Source organism: Ctenocephalides felis, unplaced genomic scaffold, assembly GCF_003426905.1.
Source record: "Ctenocephalides felis isolate EL2017-DRISC unplaced genomic scaffold, ASM342690v1 CF-g0.4_SCAFFOLD_01495, whole genome shotgun sequence".
NCBI lineage: Eukaryota > Metazoa > Arthropoda > Insecta > Siphonaptera > Pulicidae > Ctenocephalides > Ctenocephalides felis.
In genome coordinates, this window is record NW_020537649.1 from 324,097 (window position 1) to 341,667 (window position 17,571).

General features: G+C 34.8%; 3 protein-coding genes across 3 annotated transcripts; all 3 read right to left on the reverse strand.

Annotated features, from left to right (window-relative positions):
* Window positions 1-3,745: 3,745 nt before the first annotated feature.
* On the reverse strand, window positions 3,746-4,369 carry LOC113371988 (repetitive proline-rich cell wall protein 1-like). Its single transcript, XM_026612366.1, has one exon. It carries the CDS (start codon window positions 4,367-4,369, stop codon window positions 3,746-3,748), a length of 624 nt encoding a protein of 207 aa, XP_026468151.1.
* Window positions 4,370-13,322: 8,953 nt separating this feature from the next.
* LOC113371990 lies at window positions 13,323-14,219 on the reverse strand. Its single transcript, XM_026612367.1, has one exon. It carries the CDS (start codon window positions 14,217-14,219, stop codon window positions 13,323-13,325), a length of 897 nt encoding a protein of 298 aa, XP_026468152.1.
* Window positions 14,220-14,240: 21 nt separating this feature from the next.
* LOC113371991 lies at window positions 14,241-14,908 on the reverse strand. Its single transcript, XM_026612368.1, has 2 exons — window positions 14,552-14,908; window positions 14,241-14,486 (listed from the first exon to the last, which is right to left on the reverse strand). Exons 1-2 carry the CDS (start codon window positions 14,906-14,908, stop codon window positions 14,241-14,243), a joined length of 603 nt encoding a protein of 200 aa, XP_026468153.1.
* Window positions 14,909-17,571: the final 2,663 nt, after the last annotated feature.

Genomic DNA, 17,571 nt, shown 5'->3' on the forward strand with positions numbered 1-17,571 from the left:
AGAGTTTGGCGAAAATCACCTGACAACAAAATCATTGCTCCACCAAAAATATTTTGATTGTCACGTAAATCTTTCAATGTTCTGATCAGTGCTTCGAGTGATCTCTTGTGGGTCATTGTACATTCGCCCCAGATAATCAATTTGCATGTCTGAAGTATCTTGGCTATGGCGCTAGTTTTTCTGATGTTGCAAACTGGTGTTTCATTGATTTGCATATTAAGAGGTAACTTCAATGCTGAATGTGCAATTCGTCCACCTTCTAACAATGTTGCTGCTATTCCTGATGATGCCAATGCTAGAGCTACGTCATTTTGCAATCTGATCTTTGTCAATAGCAATGATAACAGGAATGTTTTTCCAATACCACCAGGAGCATCAAGAAAAAAAAAAACCTTCAGTTCCTTCCACTGTTCACAGATTGTATCAAATCATCATATACAATCTTTTGATGATCATTCAACTTTGGAACAGTTGTGCGAACTATTTCGGTCAATGTTTTAATATCATACTGTTGCTCCCTTCTTAACTCATGGTTAAATGCATCTTTTACACAACGGTTTAGTGCTGTCAGGCCCAAACATGATAATATTTTATTCGCCATCAATAAACACATATCCTCTATCATGATCAAAGTTTTATAATAAATTTCTGCAGTAATTTGTAGTGCTGGATCGAATGTTTGACAACGCGCACTATGTAAAATATCCTCAGACATGTCATATCTGTATTTGATCCACAAATCTTTCGGATTTGAGGAAAAACATGTTGAAATTATAATCGCAAACAATGTACGCACTTGATGCGGAGATGAGGATATTATGGCATCCTTGAGCGTATTATCCCAATGCGAATCGTCTTCGAGCAACTGCAACATGTGACATGCTTCACGGTAAGTCGCACAAAGATGTCCATCAACTGTTTTCAATTGTTGAAATGATGTCGGTCCAGGAACATTAACCAGCAATAACCTAAGGTAGTAACATTCATCATTATTTGGATGTACTGTATAAATGCGTCCTATAGCATCTGTAGCAAATATATTTGGATATCCTTCAACCGGTGTTCCTTTTTTACGACGTTGAAACGACTTTGACGATGCGTTTTATGTGTAATAGCGCGGCATATCAGCATACATCAAAGTACGGGCGAAATAATCTCTTTGACAAATTGAAAAGAAACTTGTTAATGTTGTTGGAGGTGGATGCGCCGCTCTATCAACAGCATTAACGGGGTTAAAATATACACTTTGTCCGTTTTCTAAATGGACTGCCAGATGGACTATAGAAGAGTGTCTTTCATGTATTGGGAAAGAAAAAATTCTCCAAATTGCTTTATTGCAGAAACTTCATCATTTTTTTTTAGCAACAGCGAACATGGCCATGTCACTACCTTTGTTAATATATTTGCATATATATATTATTGACTTGACAGAGTTACAAAATTCTACATTGATGTGTGCTTGAAAAGTTTTAGATAATATCGGGGAGTACGGCACAATCCATCGGCTGTCAACATATAAATCTCGTCCTTTTACCTTCACAACTACATATTTAACCCAGTCAAAATAAAGCTAAAAAAGCCGTCAGTTAGGAATAATTCGCATAGAGATGAAATTTGGTACAGGTGTTAAATAGGCCATTACAGATGAAATATCAAAAGTCCCCATCGATCCGACATCTGCGATTTTTTTTATTCGAGGTCAAAGGTGCAAAATTCTAGCTTTCCTCATTTTCCGCCGAATCCATAATATTTTTTAAAAAATTATGTTAGATAGGTTTATTTATTATAAAATTCTCTATTAAATTGTTATTATTAATTTTTTTGTTAGATTCGCCGTTTCTGAGATATTGCCGTTTGAAAAGTTGAAAAATTCATATTCTTCATAATATGCAGCCTTTATACGTCATCAAACGTGTAATATAAGGAAAAAATAAGAGTCTATTAGTTTGTGTTTAAATAGTATAGGTTTAATAAAATTTTTGAAGTATGAAACTATAGTGTCAGCCCCTAATTACCAGAAAAAAAAACAGTCATATATGTGACCTTCCCACACTAGGAAAATGACATAGCTGGGTGGTGTTGCCCAAGAACTAAGGTAATTAGGGGCTGACACTATAGTTTCATACTTCAAAAATTTCATTGAACCTATACTATTTAAACACAAACTAATAGACTCTTATTTTTTCCTTATATTACACGTTTGATGACGTATAAAGGCTGCATATTATGAAGAATATGAATTTTTCAACTTTTCAAACGGCAATATCTCAGAAACGCCGAATCCAACAAAAAAAATTAATAATAACAATTTAATAGAGAATTTTATAATAAATAAACCTATCTAACATAATTTTTTTAAAAAAAAATATGGTTTTGGCGAAAAATGAGGAAAACTGGAATTTTGCACCTTTGACCTTAAATAAAAAAAATCGCAGATGTCGGATCGATGGGGACTTTTGACATTTCATTTGTAATGGCCCATTTAACATCTGTACCAAATTTCAGCTCTATGCGAATTATTCCTAACTGAAATCTTAATTTGACTGGGTTAATTGCCCACCGTTCGCAACTGATTCCCTACGATACAGCGGATAACCGTCATTTCCTGTAATGGTTTCAGAAGTTAGATTTCTCGGGTATCGTGTAGAGCACTTGCCGTCAATCATACAGGTCGAGTTATTGTTGAAAACTCCGCAAGGTCCATGTATCATATGTTTAGTAATTATTGCATGCAAATTTGGATCAGCATTTTTATTAGGAATCTCTGCTGATATGACTGAATCAATATCATCTGGCTTCATTTTGTCAATTAACCAGACTAAGATGTGCGCATGTGGAAGACCACGCTTTTGCCACTCAACAGAGTACATCCAGCAACGTACTTGGCTATATGCATGATGCTTTATTATGAAATTCAACTAAGATTTCAATTTTTGTTTAAAAACTCTGGCAGTAATATCATGTCTATCTCCTGGTGTTTGGTCGTGTATCAATTCTTTCTTAATTTCTATCCATTGCGGGTTACATGTGAATGTAATGAATAGATCAGGGCGACCATATTTTCTAACGTATGTCATTGCTTCTTGTGCGTATTCGTGCATGTGGAGCGGGCTTCCAATGTAGGTAGACGGCAAAATTGTCATTTTACCCACATTGTTTGCATTACCATCGGCAATAATAGCATCACGAAGATGGATGTATTCTTGAGATCAAAGGTACTGTTGGTTTAAGCGGATGCATGTTAATCAACATACATATCAACAGCGAACTGTTGAAAAAGTCGTTGACACATCAAAATGTGGTTTATTATTTCACCATCACGGATCATCAGCCTGTATGAATAAAAATTCATAGCGCTAACTTTTTTATTGGTTTCAGCACCTAAAATCACAAATAATAATGTTAACTCTACCGTATCTATTATAAACACAATGTTCTCTTCGTCACTTTATTTACTTAACTACACTACGTTCTCCATTATACGCATTATATACTATTGTTTTACATATTACCCAAAGCCTACTAGATTCCTGTCATCTATTGATAGTTAATATTCGGCTATCCTTTCTTTAATCATTTCGAATTTTTTTAGTTATTTTCATTGCCTTTAGTCATTCCCGAGTTACCATCACTCCCAATTATTTACCACTTTGTATTTGGAGTCCTTTCTATTTCTTCTCGGATGAAATCCATGTTCCTTTCTCTTCTCTATAACTGAACGCTTTGCTAATGGACTCTTCACAACTCAATGACTCTTCACAAGTGCAACTCGACTTTTCACGATTGGATTCTTCGCTGATGGACTCTTCACGATTACTATAGGATTCTTCACTATTGGACTCTTCACTAATGGACTCTTCACTCTTAGGCTCTTCACAGGATTCTTCACGATTGGACTCTTCACTATTGGGCTCTTCACGATTATAGCAGGATTCTTCACGATTGGACTCTTCACTATTGAGCTCTTTGCGATTACAACTGGATTCACGATTGGACTCATCACTAATGGACTCTTCACTATTGGCTTCTTCACGATTACATCAGGATATACGATTGGACTCATCACTACTGGGCTCTCCACGATTACATCTGAATTCAGGATTGGACTCATCACTAATCGACTCTTCACTATTGGGCTCTTCACGATTACGACAGGATTCTTCACGATTGGACTGTTCACTAATGGACTCTTCACGATTAATTCACTAATGGCCACGATTAGACTGTTCACTAATGGACTTTTTACTACTGCGGTCTTTGTTAAAGCACTTGCCTCTAATGGAATTTTTATTTCCTTAGCCCTAACAATTTTATTCTTAAGCGCTAACTCTAATGCACCTACATCATCATCATCATCTACCTTCTCCATTTCCTAATAGCACACTCCTATTGGCTCTCTCCCTACTGGCGCAATACAATCATCGGTTTCGCTTCCCAGCACCATTTTGTATACCTCATGATTGGGCTCTACACCAGACTTCACTCTATCATCACGAACCATCGATACCATCATTTTCATTATTTCATCTTCTCGGCATCTGCTTTCCAAATACATTTTGTACAACTCTTGTAGTTCACTCATATTGTTTTTTGTTATTGAAATGTCACAAACATAATCTCACACTTTCTGATTCGTCTCTAAAATATCTTTATGTATATCCCTGGTAATCCTTGAGTAATCTTTGAGTAATCCCACTTCTGAATTATTAACTCTACCGTATTTATTATAAACACAATGTTCTCTTGGTCACTTTATTTCCATTATACGCATTATATACTATTGTTTTACATATTACCCAACGCCTACTAGATTCCTGTCATCTAATGATAGTTAACAATAGTATAGATATTGAGTTAAAAATATTATTTAATTACGTTTATAATTGTCTGTTATTGGATTAATCATTTTAACATTAAAGTGGTGGCCATCTTCTCCCTCCGAAGTGGTAGCGTTGCTCCGAAAGATGTCATTTGGAAGCAATTATTATATTTCTGGATGTTGGATAAGATGTGTTTAGAGTCATTGGTCATTCCAAAAATAAGTGAGTGTAATGGATCAGGTGGTGGTACCAATTGTGGCAACTTCACCTTACCGCCAGCACAACATAGTCCTGCAGATTCATCATTGTATTTTAAGGCTTTATAGTGCTGACAAATGATCGACATGTCTCCAATTTTTACAAATTTGTGGGCACTGTAATCTATTTCCGGATCATAAGAGAATGCTGCTCGCTCCAGGTTGACTGAAGCATTGCTTCTGCGAATTCGAGAATTTTCATTTTTGCGTGCTCGCTGCTGTTGCTATCGATTTGCAGCAACTTGTTCTCTAAACTCAAGCAAATCTGTCATTCAAAATCATTTTATTTTATTATGATAAGAATAATATCCATGTAATAATTACAAAAAATCTGATTAAATATAAAGCAAAAACTGTTAATATATTGTTCGGACGTCTTTTCATTTTATTATATTGGCCATGAAAGTTTACAAAACTTCAGAGCATTAAGCTTTATACGGAATGGTTGCTACCCCTGGTAGAGAGGGGGTAGCGGAGTTTTCAAAGGAACTATTCGTTCTGTTCTAAAAGTGAAGCCGACTTAAACACATGTAACTAACCTATACGCATAAATATATTTTTCTTCATTAATACTTAATAATACATCAGTTATTGTGATTAGAACTGCAACAAATACAGAATATAAAATTAAATCAGTTTTTTAATACAGTCCACAGCGACAAAGGTTAAATAATAACCTAACAACCTGAGTGATCGAAGAAGAAGAGTTTTAGTAAATTCTTGAAATACGCACAAATAAACATTTTGGTCATTCGACCCGTATCGTGAATTACAAGCAGTTAATTAAAGTACAATAGTGATAACAAATTTCTAAGTGTTGTGAAGAAAAAACATTCCAAAGCGGCTAAACTTTACAACCACGTGGCGGCAGACCAGAGCAAACAAGGGCAACGAAGGCTGAGGACAGTTACAACATCTACACACCTGTATTACAAGTAAGTCTGTTTTCATTCCTTTCATAATATCCCAATAATTTCACATATTGCTCGGTTGTGTTTAATATTGTATTCAAAATGGCGGAACTTAAAGCGAAGCGTGGATTCATTAAATCCAAATTGACGCGAGTGCAAAATTTTGTAAATTCATTAGATTCCACAATACTAGATGAAAATATAATTATTGAAATAAATACCAGACTCGAAAAGATATTACCAATTATTGATGAATTTGAAACGATACAATATGAAATTGAATTAATTGGGGGTGTATCAGAGGACGATAAGGAATCTTTCGAAAGTGATTATTATAGAACAATAGCTAAATTAAAATTTATAATTCAAAATTTCAATGACACGAAAAAATGTAAAGACGGTCAGCAAACAATAGGGCCGTCTAGCATTGATTCGTATACAAATATCAAAAATATTAAATTGCCAACAATCAAACTTCCCACGTTTGATGGAAGTTACGATAAATGGTTAGAATTTCATGATTCATTTAACGCTTTGGTGCATAGCGACAATACTTTAAGCAAAATTCAAAAATTTTATTATTTAAAATCATCATTAGAAAAAGATGCCAAAAATAGCATTGCAGCTATAGAGGCATCCGATTCTAATTATGATATAGCATGGCAAATTTTAAAAGACAGGTTTGAAAATAAACGGTTAATCATACATAATCACATCAAGGCAATTTTTGATAGTCCGAAATGTAGTCGCGAATCTCATTCAGAATTAAGAACGTTATTAGAAACGATTTCTAGGCATCTACGCTCATTAGAGTCATTAGGCGAACCCACAGATAAATGGGACACAATTATTATATTTATATTCACAAATAAATTCGATACGCGTACGTTACGGGATTGGGAATCCTTTACCTGTATCAAAGAAAAGCCGACGTTGACAGATATTAATAATTTTATTAAACAAAAATGTGATATGTTAGAAAAATTATCCACAAATATTAGTAGTAAACCTTTTCCTAATAATATTAATAAATCTTTGGCTCAACACACAAAATACAAGAGCACAAATAATAATCATAATCCATCAATTAATTATCTGTCAACGGGGCGGCAAACTTGCTATTTATGTGAAGAAAATCACTCTTTATATTACTGCAAGCAATTTAAAGCGCTATCTATTAAAGATAGGATAAGTAAAATCAAAGAATTGAATTTATGTATAAATTGTTTCAAGAGAGGGCATAAGGTAGACGTTTGTTTGGCATTTCCGTGTAAAATCTGTAAAATGAAACATAATACATTGGTTCATTTTGAAGAGACTAATACAATTCCTAGCACATCGGGTTCAAATATGACGGTTGCTAATTATTCGACAAAAAATATTAATACTAAAGTACAGTTACAAGTAATTTTAGCAACAGCTGTTATAAAAGTAGAAAACTCGAGCGGGGAGTTCATAGAATGTCGGTGTCTTTTAGATTGCGGGGCACAAAGTAATTTTATTACGGCAGATACCTACACAAATTACACAGTTATGGGCGTCGGGCAGATAGAGACCAATATTCGGTTCTCAACAAATGTTAATTTTAAATCTACAAATACCTCGTTTAAATCCAATATAAATTGTTTAGTGCTAGAAAAAATAACAGAACCACTTCCATTAGTTTCCATAGGTAACAATTTTAAAATTCCGACAAATATTTTCTTAGCTGATCCGGAATACAATAAGACGCGGAATATAGATATACTTTTAGGGGCCGATATGTTTTGGAAACTTTTATCGGTAGGTAGAATTAAATTAGGTGATAACGCACCGATTTTACAGAAAACTTTATTAGGTTGGATATTAGTTGGGTCGTTTTCTCCGAATTGCACATATTCAAAAAATTCAAAACATTCAACAAATTTATTGGCATTAAATAATTATAATATTAATCAACAATTAGAGAAGGTTTCCGAAGTAAAAGATATTAAAAACAACAATTATAAAAAGTGAACAAAACACGAAACATTTTATGAAAATCGTTTTATAACAAATTTCAAACGCGATTTTACAGGAAGATTTATAGAAAAAATTTCTTTTAAAAATAAATTACATTTAAGAGATTTGAAAACTCGTCATATACAAAGATTTATGTCACGTAAACATAAATTCCAAGAGAATAGTTTATTAAAAATTAATTGTGTAAATTTTATTAATGCATATAGTAAGTTAGAACATATGTCTGAAGTTAGTAATTTTAATATTAAGTCAAATGGTCAATATTTCTTGCCACATCGCGCAGTAAGGAACAAATATAGTTTAAAAACAAAAACGAGAGACGTTTTTCGAGAGTCTTCAAGCGGCTGGCAAATGTGTGATGTTCATTATACGGGAACGTCAATTCGAAATGACTTATTTACAAAAATGTTAAGATTTAGAATGCCTACATATGCTTCATTAGGCGATACTTCAAAAATTTATCGGCAAATAATAATTAATGAAAACGGTAGACAAATTCCAACAGATAATTCAAAAACTTGTGAATTAAATACGGTCACATATGGTACAGCACCTGGATCATTTTTAGCTATACGTTATCTTAAGCAATTGGCAAAATAAAATAAAATTTTATTCTTCTGCTTACAACACAACATAATTAACATAGATTTTATTTAAATGACTTTTATGCTGCCTCAAAATATTACAATTTTGAATTCTTTAGATAATTAAAATTTTAATGACAAAAACATACCAGAAACAAGAGCAATTAATTTATTAGTCACTAATGTAGAATTTGATTTATTTTCTAGGTTTTCGACATTGCGAAAATTACAATCAACAATGGCATATGTAAATAGATTTATTACGAATTGTAGACTTAAAAAGAATAAGAATAAACGGAAGTTTGGACCACTTACAACACAAGAATTAGATCAAGCTTTTAAAGTATTGATAGTAGTTGCACAAAAACAATCTTTCCAATTAGATTATAAGAATCTTGTCAATTCTAAATCGCTCAGTAAAGAGAGCAGAATTTTATGTTTAAATCCTTTTATGGATAATTCGCAAATTATACGAGTAAGCGGTCGATTAAAAAACACAAATTATTCATTTGATAAAATTCATCCTATAATATTATGCCCAAAACATAAATTAACTACATTAATATTGCATCAAGAGCATCACCGATTACTTCACTGTGGTGCTCAACAACTTCTCGCAAGTATTAGAGAACGATTTTGGCCAATTTCTGGACGTAACGCTTGTAAAGAAATTATTCGGAAATGCGTTACTTCTTTCAAAGCAAAACCTTCGTCAAATGATTATCTAATGGGAAATTTGCCTAGTAGTAGAGTTAATCAAGATTTTCCATTTAACAATGCCGGCCTTGATTATGCTGGACCGTTTATTATCAAAGATCGAATAACACGCGGTGCCAAATTTATTAAGATTTATATTTGTATTTTTATTTGCATGTGCACCAAGGCTATTCATTTGGATCTGGTCTGCGATTTATCGACAGAATCCTTTTTACAAACATTAAAACGATTCAGTACTAGAAGAGGTCTTCCTAGTAATATATTTTCAGACAATGCAACAACATTCGTTGGAGCAAACAATCATTTAAAAGATTTATATAAATTTTTATTGGAATCTAACGAAGAGATTAGAAGCAAATTAATAAGTCAAAATATTAGCTGGCATTTTATACCAGCTAGATCTCCTTATTTCGGCGGACTGTGGGAAGCTGGGGTAAAAAGTTTAAAACACCATCTTCGTAGGGTGTTACGCGAGACAAAATTATGTTACAATTCAATGTATACATTATTAACACAAATCGAAGCAATTTTGAATTCTCGTCCGTTAACTCCCTTATCCTCTGATCCATCTGATCTCAATCCACTAACTCCAGCACATTTCCTGATCGGCAGATCATTAACATCACTTCCAGAAAATTCACTTTCCCACATCCCAGAAAACAGACTAACAAAACTCCAGCATCTTGAAAAGCTAAGGCAGCATTTTTGGACAAGATGGCACAAGGAATATCTAGGAGAATTACAATCCCGGACCAAATGGAGAAGACCAATGGAACAAGATAATCTTATAGGCAAACTGGTGCTTATAAAAGATGACAATCTACCACCATTAAAATGGCGTCTTGGACGGATCACAGATATACATCCAGGCAATGATGGTGTCGTACGGGTTGTTACACTGAAGGGCGCCAATGGAGAACTAAAAAGGGCACTAAACAAAGTGTGCATTCTACCAATCAATAATGAAATATCTTAAGTTTTATATAATATTAAGAAATATAAGTTAAATAATTTTAGATTAGATTGTCATGCAAATCACTATCACATTGTTAATCAATTTTTATACTCGTAAAATCTTTATACAATTTCTATACTTATTGTTAGTTCAAAATCGTTATGTTTATATTTTTAAAAGCTATAGCTTTTCAAGGCGGCCGGCATGTTCGGACGTCTTTTCATTTTATTATATTGGCCATGAAAGTTTACAAAACTTCAGAGCATTAAGCTTTATACGGAATGGTTGCTACCCCTGGTAGAGAGGGGGTAGCGGAGTTTTCAAAGGAACTAGTCGTTCTGTTCTAAAAGTGAAGCCGACTTAAACACATGTAACTAACCTATACGCATAAATATATTTTTCTTCATTAATACTTAATAATACATCAGTTATTGTGATTAGAACTGCAACAAATACAGAATATAAAATTAAATCAGTTTTTTAATACAGTCCACAGCGACAAAGGTTAAATAATAACCTAACAACCTGAGTGATCGAAGAAGAAGAGTTTTAGTAAATTCTTAAAATACGCACAAATAAACAATATAATAAGAAATAGTGGATTTTGTAACGAATTTTATTATAAATATAAATATAAAATTGCTAGTATTGTTAAGTAACTATATTTTTGGAAACTGAAGTAGTTATATTGAAAATTATCTTGAAAATTATTATATACATATTTGTAACGCTAGTATCAAACTAAACTTAATATTTTATATGCATTTAAATTGTAGAAAATTATTTATAATTACTTATGTAAGAAATTTTTCACATTTTTCATATCTTTAATACATATTCGGTGTACACAGTAATATATCACAATCTTTCTACTAAAATGTTTGATTTAATTTAAATAATTTAAATTTAATAATTTTAATCAATATGTTAAACATCATCTTCATTCTTACATTTATCAAAATATATAGTGTTTCTGACGTTGTTCCGATGCCTTTGAGAACTTCTTCTAAAAGTTCCCTGAATTCTTGCATTTCGTTAAAAATGTTCTCAAGACTTCTTTCAACTTTGTTCAGTTTTTTGTTGATTTCTTCTTTCGTTTTAGACATTTTATAAGAAATATTTTTAAAATTAAATAATGAAAATTACTGTTCAATATCTGCTTGCAGACTGAGTAAAAATTGAACTGATTGGAATCTGGCTATCATTATTATCAGTCTCCATCTGCCCATCAGTGCGGTTATTACCCGAATTACGTTTGTGGGGTAGTCCCACATATAAAAATCAAGACATTACAATTATAAATGAAAAATAAAGTTTATTGCAAAATAAATATTATAATTCACACAGTCTTCTTGGGTATTCTTCGGTTGGACTTCCTAGTTTTTCAGGTGTTGACTAATTTGGCGCTGCTGCTTTTAATGTCTTCTTTAACAGAAGCTCGAATTACTAATAAAATAATTGGTAGAGAATCCATCCATGACGGGTCTGCATGGCACATGAGGGCTGTTTTCAGTGGCCTGTGTGCATTTTCAATCAATCCATTCGATTGCGGGTGATATGCTGTAGTAGGAGTGTGGGAAATTCCTAGTAGTTTGGTTACGCCTTGAAAAACAGCTGAACAGAATTGCCGTCCTTGGTCGCTTGTTACTTGAGATGGAACACCAAAGCGTGAAATCCAAGAATACAAGAAAGCCCAGGTTACACTTTCTGCGGTAATATCTGATAGAGAAAAAACTTCAAGTCAATGTGAACATGCAAAAATCTGGCGGGTGGCACAGTGGTGTGACTATATGCCGAACAATTTTGGAGCGTTGACATGAGATGCAGCTTCGAGCCCAGGTTCTACAATCCTTGCGAATGACAGGCCAAACAAATCTATCCGTGATGAGTTTAGTTGTGGTTTTTATACCTGGATGAGATAGATTGTGCAGAGTATTATAAATGTGTCGTCTTTGTTCAGCAGGAACATAAGGACGTAATCGATTCCTGGAATAGCGATGCGTTTCAGGTTGAGAGCAATATCTGATTTTAAGAGCGTTACAAGTTCTTCATCTTCGTCTTGCGATTTAGCAATAACGGAGTGATCCAAAGGCGATGTTATGGCTTCTGCTCTTGAGAAAGCGTCGGCTACAATGTTTTGTTGTCCACTAACATAGCGAACATCTGTTGTAAACTGTGACAAGAAACTTAATTGATTTAATTGTATTGGCGGCAGCTTGTCTTTTCGTTGGGAAAAGGCGTGAATTAAAGGTTTGTGGTCAGTAAACCAAATGAAATGTCTGCCTTCCAGTAAGCTTCGAAAATCTTGCACTGCTTTGTATCCAGCCAAAAGTTGTAGATAATATGCTGGCCAAAGTTGTTGTTTCTCAGATAGTTTTTTTGAAAAGAAGCCCAAAGGTTGCCAAGTGCCATTGATGTACTGCTGTAATACTGCACCGATAGAATGGTTGGATACATCGCCAAATAATGCTATTTGAGCATTTGGAACAGGGTGTGCTAGTAATGTTGCTGTAGCCAATTCTTTCTTACAAGTCTCGAAGTTATCTTGAAGCTGTGGGGTCCAAGAAATTGGTTGTGATCCAGATTTGGTAGATCCTGAGAGCAGCTTGTGTAGCGGAGCAAGAAATTCAGCTGTGAGGAATAAACCTTCGATAATAATTAATCATTCCTATGAAGCGTCGCAGCTTTGAGTAGGTTGCCGATAGCAGACATTCTTGGAGATCGTTGATACGGTCTGGTGGTGGCAAAGTTCCATCTTTAGAAATTTCATAACCAAGAAATGTAACTTTGGGTGCACCTAATAAGTATTTCGCTGGATTTATGACAACGCCGTGATCTTTCAGGCATTGAAATAATTGGCGGAGATGATCTTGGTGTTCTTCTAGCGATGTAGATGATATAAGAATATCATCTAGATATGCGTAACAAAAATCCAGATCTTGTGTAACCTCATCTATAAATCGCTGAAATGTTTGTGCTGCAGTCCTTAGTCCAAAAGTCATATACGGGAACTTAAACAGCCCAAAGGGTGTTATTATTGCTGTTTTTGCAATATCATCAGGGTGGATTGGAATTTGCTAAAAGGCTTTCACTAAGTCGATCACTGAAAATATAGTACATCCAGCTAAATTATGGGCGTAGTCAGCAATATGACAAACAGGATATTTGTCTGGAATTGTGCGTGAGTTGAGCAGCCGATAATCTCCGCATGGACGCCACGTCGAATCCTCTTTCAGATGTAGAGGTGAAGACCAAGAACTATCGGAGGGTCTTGCAATGCCTAATTCTACCATATTCTTAAATTCTTCTTTGGCTACGCGAAGTAATTCTGGCTTGAGGCGCCGTGGTCTAGAAGAAACTGGAGGTCCTGGAGTGGTTCTGATATAATGAAATGTTTTGTGTGTGCTTTCTTGACTTAAGCCTGATGGTCTGGTGATGGATAGAAAATCAGCTAATAATTTATTGTATGCTCTATCTCCAAATATAGACTTGACACTTTGTATCCGAGAGAATGTGACACATCCTGGAGATGACAGTGATGTCAGGTTGTCATGTAGACGAGAATTCTTTATATCGATAATGATATTGTAGTACGCCAAAAAGTCTACTCCAAGTATAGGCATTGTTACGTCTGCTACGATGAATCTCCAAGTAAAATTTCTTCTTAGTCCAAAATCTAATTGTAAAATAATATCCCCGTACGTGCGTATGTTGGTTCCATTGGCTGCAGACAAAGTATAGTTTAGTTGTGGATTAAGTTTAGCAGTTAAGCGCCTTGGATACACGCAAATGTCTGCACCTGTGTCGACCAAAAACTGTACCTTAGTTCTGCGATCACTTATGAAGAGGCGACGGCTTGATGAAGAGCAAGGATTGGTCGCCATCACTCCTTGCCGTTGGAGTTTTTCTCTCTGAACGAACAATGACTCTCGCATTTTCTTGCTTTCTTTCCGAATTTGGCGTGGTACCAACATAATGTATTTCGGTTGCGCGATCTAGAAGCACTTTGCTGATAGGTTGAGTGTGCTACGATAGGTAAACTTGGCTAATTGCTCTGTAAGATCTTCCACACGCTGTGTTTGTGGATCATTTTTATCAATTAGTATTTGTATGGTGTCTTGCTGTTGGTTGTTACTAGTTGTTGGAATTACTGGCGGTTGTGCAATCTCACATATTTTGTCGGCGAGCGATGCAAGTTCTTCTAGGTCTGCATTGATCTGTGTTTGCAATATTTGTTGAGTCTGTACCGGTAGTTGTTGAATCCAGATTTCTCGTAGGAGTGAATTGTCGACTGTATTGTTCCGACCAACGAACGAAGGTGACGTAGGAACTGAGAAGGACTTCGATCACCAAGTTCTTCTTGCAGAAGTAATTGTCTTATCCTTTGCCGTTCGGAAATTGATAGCCTTTTGATTAATTCCTCCTTTAGTTTTATGTATTTATTCTCTGCAGGCGGAGAGTTTATTACGTCTTCTACTTGGAGTAAATATTTGCATTCTAAGTGAGCTATTGCATATTCATATTTAGCCAGGTCATTGATGATGATGCATCGAGAAAATATTCCATCGACTATTGTGAACCACAATGTTGGTTTCTCACTCAAAAATGGCGGTAGATGCGGAGTGCGTGAGATTGCATCCTGTTCACCTTTAGAATCCTGCATGTTTTTATTCATTACTTGTATTTTCTTGTCCTCTGTGCGGATAGTCCACTATGGTAGTTCAGTTCACACGCTATGTGGTCCAATCCAGCGTCGGGGTCACCAATTAAATATAAAATTGCTAGTATTGTTAAGTAATTACATTTTTGGAAACTGAAGTAGTTATATTAAAAATTATCTTGAAAATTATTATATACATATTTGTAACGCTAGTATCAAACTAAACTTAATATTTTATATGCATTTAAATTGTAGAAAATTATATATAATTACTTATGTAAGAAATTTTTCACATTTTTCATATCTTTAATACATATTTGGTGTACACAGTAATATATCACAATCTTTCTACTAAAATGTTTGATTTAATTTAAATAATTTAAATTTAATAATTTTAATCAATATGTTAAACATCATCTTCATTCTTACATTTATCAAAATATATAGTGTTTCTGACGTTGTCCCGATGCCTTTGAGAACTTCTTCTATCAACATATGATGGATTATTATGAACTTTTAAAAATTGTTCATCTTCATTTGTCTCCAAATTGTTTAAAAGTTCCCTGTATTCTTGCATTTCGTTAAAAATGTTCTCAAGACTTCTTTCAACTTTGTTCAGTTTTTTGTTGATTTCTTCTTTCGTTTTAGACATTTTATAAGAAATATTTTTAAAATTAAATAATGAAAATTACTGTTCAATATCTGCTTGCAGACTGAGTAAAAATTGAACTGATTGGAATCTGGCTATCATTATTATCAGTCTCCATCTGCCCATCAGTGCGGTTATTACGCGAATTACGTTTGTGGGGTTGTCCCACATATAAAAATCAAGGCACTACAATTATAAATGAAAAATAAAGTTTATTACAAAATAAATATAATAATTTACACAGTCTTCTTGGGTATTCTTCGGTTGGACTTCCTAGTTTTTCCAGGTGTTGACTAATTTGGCGCTGCTGCTTTTAATGTCTTCTTTAACAGAAGCTCGAATTCCTAATAAAATAATTGGTAGAGAATCCATCCATGACGGGTCTGCATGGCACATGAGGGCTGTTTTCAGTGGCCTGTGTGCATTTTCAATCAATCCATTCGATTGCGGGTGATATGCTGTAGTAGGAGTGTGGGAAATTCCTAGTAGTTTGGTTACGCCTTGAAAAACAGCTGAACAGAATTGCCGTCCTTGGTCGCTTGTTACTTGAGATGGAACACCAAAGCGTGAAATCCAAGAATACAAGAAAGCCCAGGTTACACTTTCTGCGGTAATATCTGATAGAGGAAAAACTTCAAGCCAACGTGTGTAACGGTCTATAGCGGTAAATAGGTATTTGAAGCCTTTTGATTGTGGAAGTGGTCCGACAATGTCAATGTGAACATGCAAAAATCTGGCGGATGGCACTTTGAACTCTCCAAGTGGTGTGACTATATGCCGAACAATTTTGGAGCGTTGACATGAGATGCAGCTTCGAGCCCAGGTTCTACAATCCTTGCGAATGACAGGCCAAACAAATCTATCCGTGATGAGTTTAGTTGTGGTTTTTATACCTGGATGAGATAGATTGTGCATAGTATTAAAAATGTGTCGTCTTTGTTCAGCAGGAACATAAGGACGTAATCGATTTTGAGGTATGTCGCAATATAATTGTTCTTTGGTTCCTAGCGATGCGTTTCAGGTTGAGAGCAATATCTGATTTTAAGAGCGTTACAAGTTCTTCATCTTCGTCTTGCGATTTAGCAATAACGGAGTGATCCAAAGGCGATGTTATGGCTTCTGCTCTTGAGAAAGCGTCGGCTACAATGTTTTGTTGTCCACTAACATAGCGAACATCTGTTGTAAACTGTGACAAGAAACTTAATTGATTTAATTGTATTGGCGGCAGCTTGTCTTTTCGTTGGGAAAAGGCGTGAATTAAAGGTTTGTGGTCAGTAAACCAAATGAAATGTCTGCCTTCCAGTAAGCTTCGAAAATCTTGCACTGCTTTGTATCCAGCCAAAAGTTGTAGATAATATGCTGGCCAAAGTTGTTGTTTCTCAGATAGTTTTTTTGAAAAGAAGTCCAAAGGTTGCCAAGTGCCATTGATGTACTGCTGTAATACTGCACCGATAGAATGGTTGGATACATCGCTAAATAATGCTATTTGAGCATTTGGAACAGGGTGTGCTAGTAATGTTGCTTTAGCCAATTCTTTCTTACAAGTCTCGAAGTTATCTTGAAGCTGTGGGGTCCAAGAAATTGGTTGTGATCCAGATTTGGTAGATCCTGAGAGCAGCTTGTGTAGCGGAGCAAGAAATTCAGCTGTGAGGAATAAACCTTCGATAATAATAAATCATTCATATGAAGCGTCGCAGCTTTGAGTAGGTTGCCGGTAGCGGACATTCTTGTAGATCGTTGATACGGTCTGGTGGTGGCAAAGTTCCATCTTTAGAAATTTCATAACGAAGAAATGTAACTTTGGGTGCACCTAATAAGCATTTCGCTGGATTTATGACAACGCCGTGGTCTTTCAGGCGTTGAAATAATTGGCGGAGATGATCTTGGTGTTCTTCTAGCGATGTAGATGATATAAGAATATCATCTAGGTATGCGTAACAAAAATCCAGATCTTGTGTAACCTCATCTATAAATCGCTGAAATGTTTGTGCTGCAGTCCTTAGTTCAAAAGTCATAT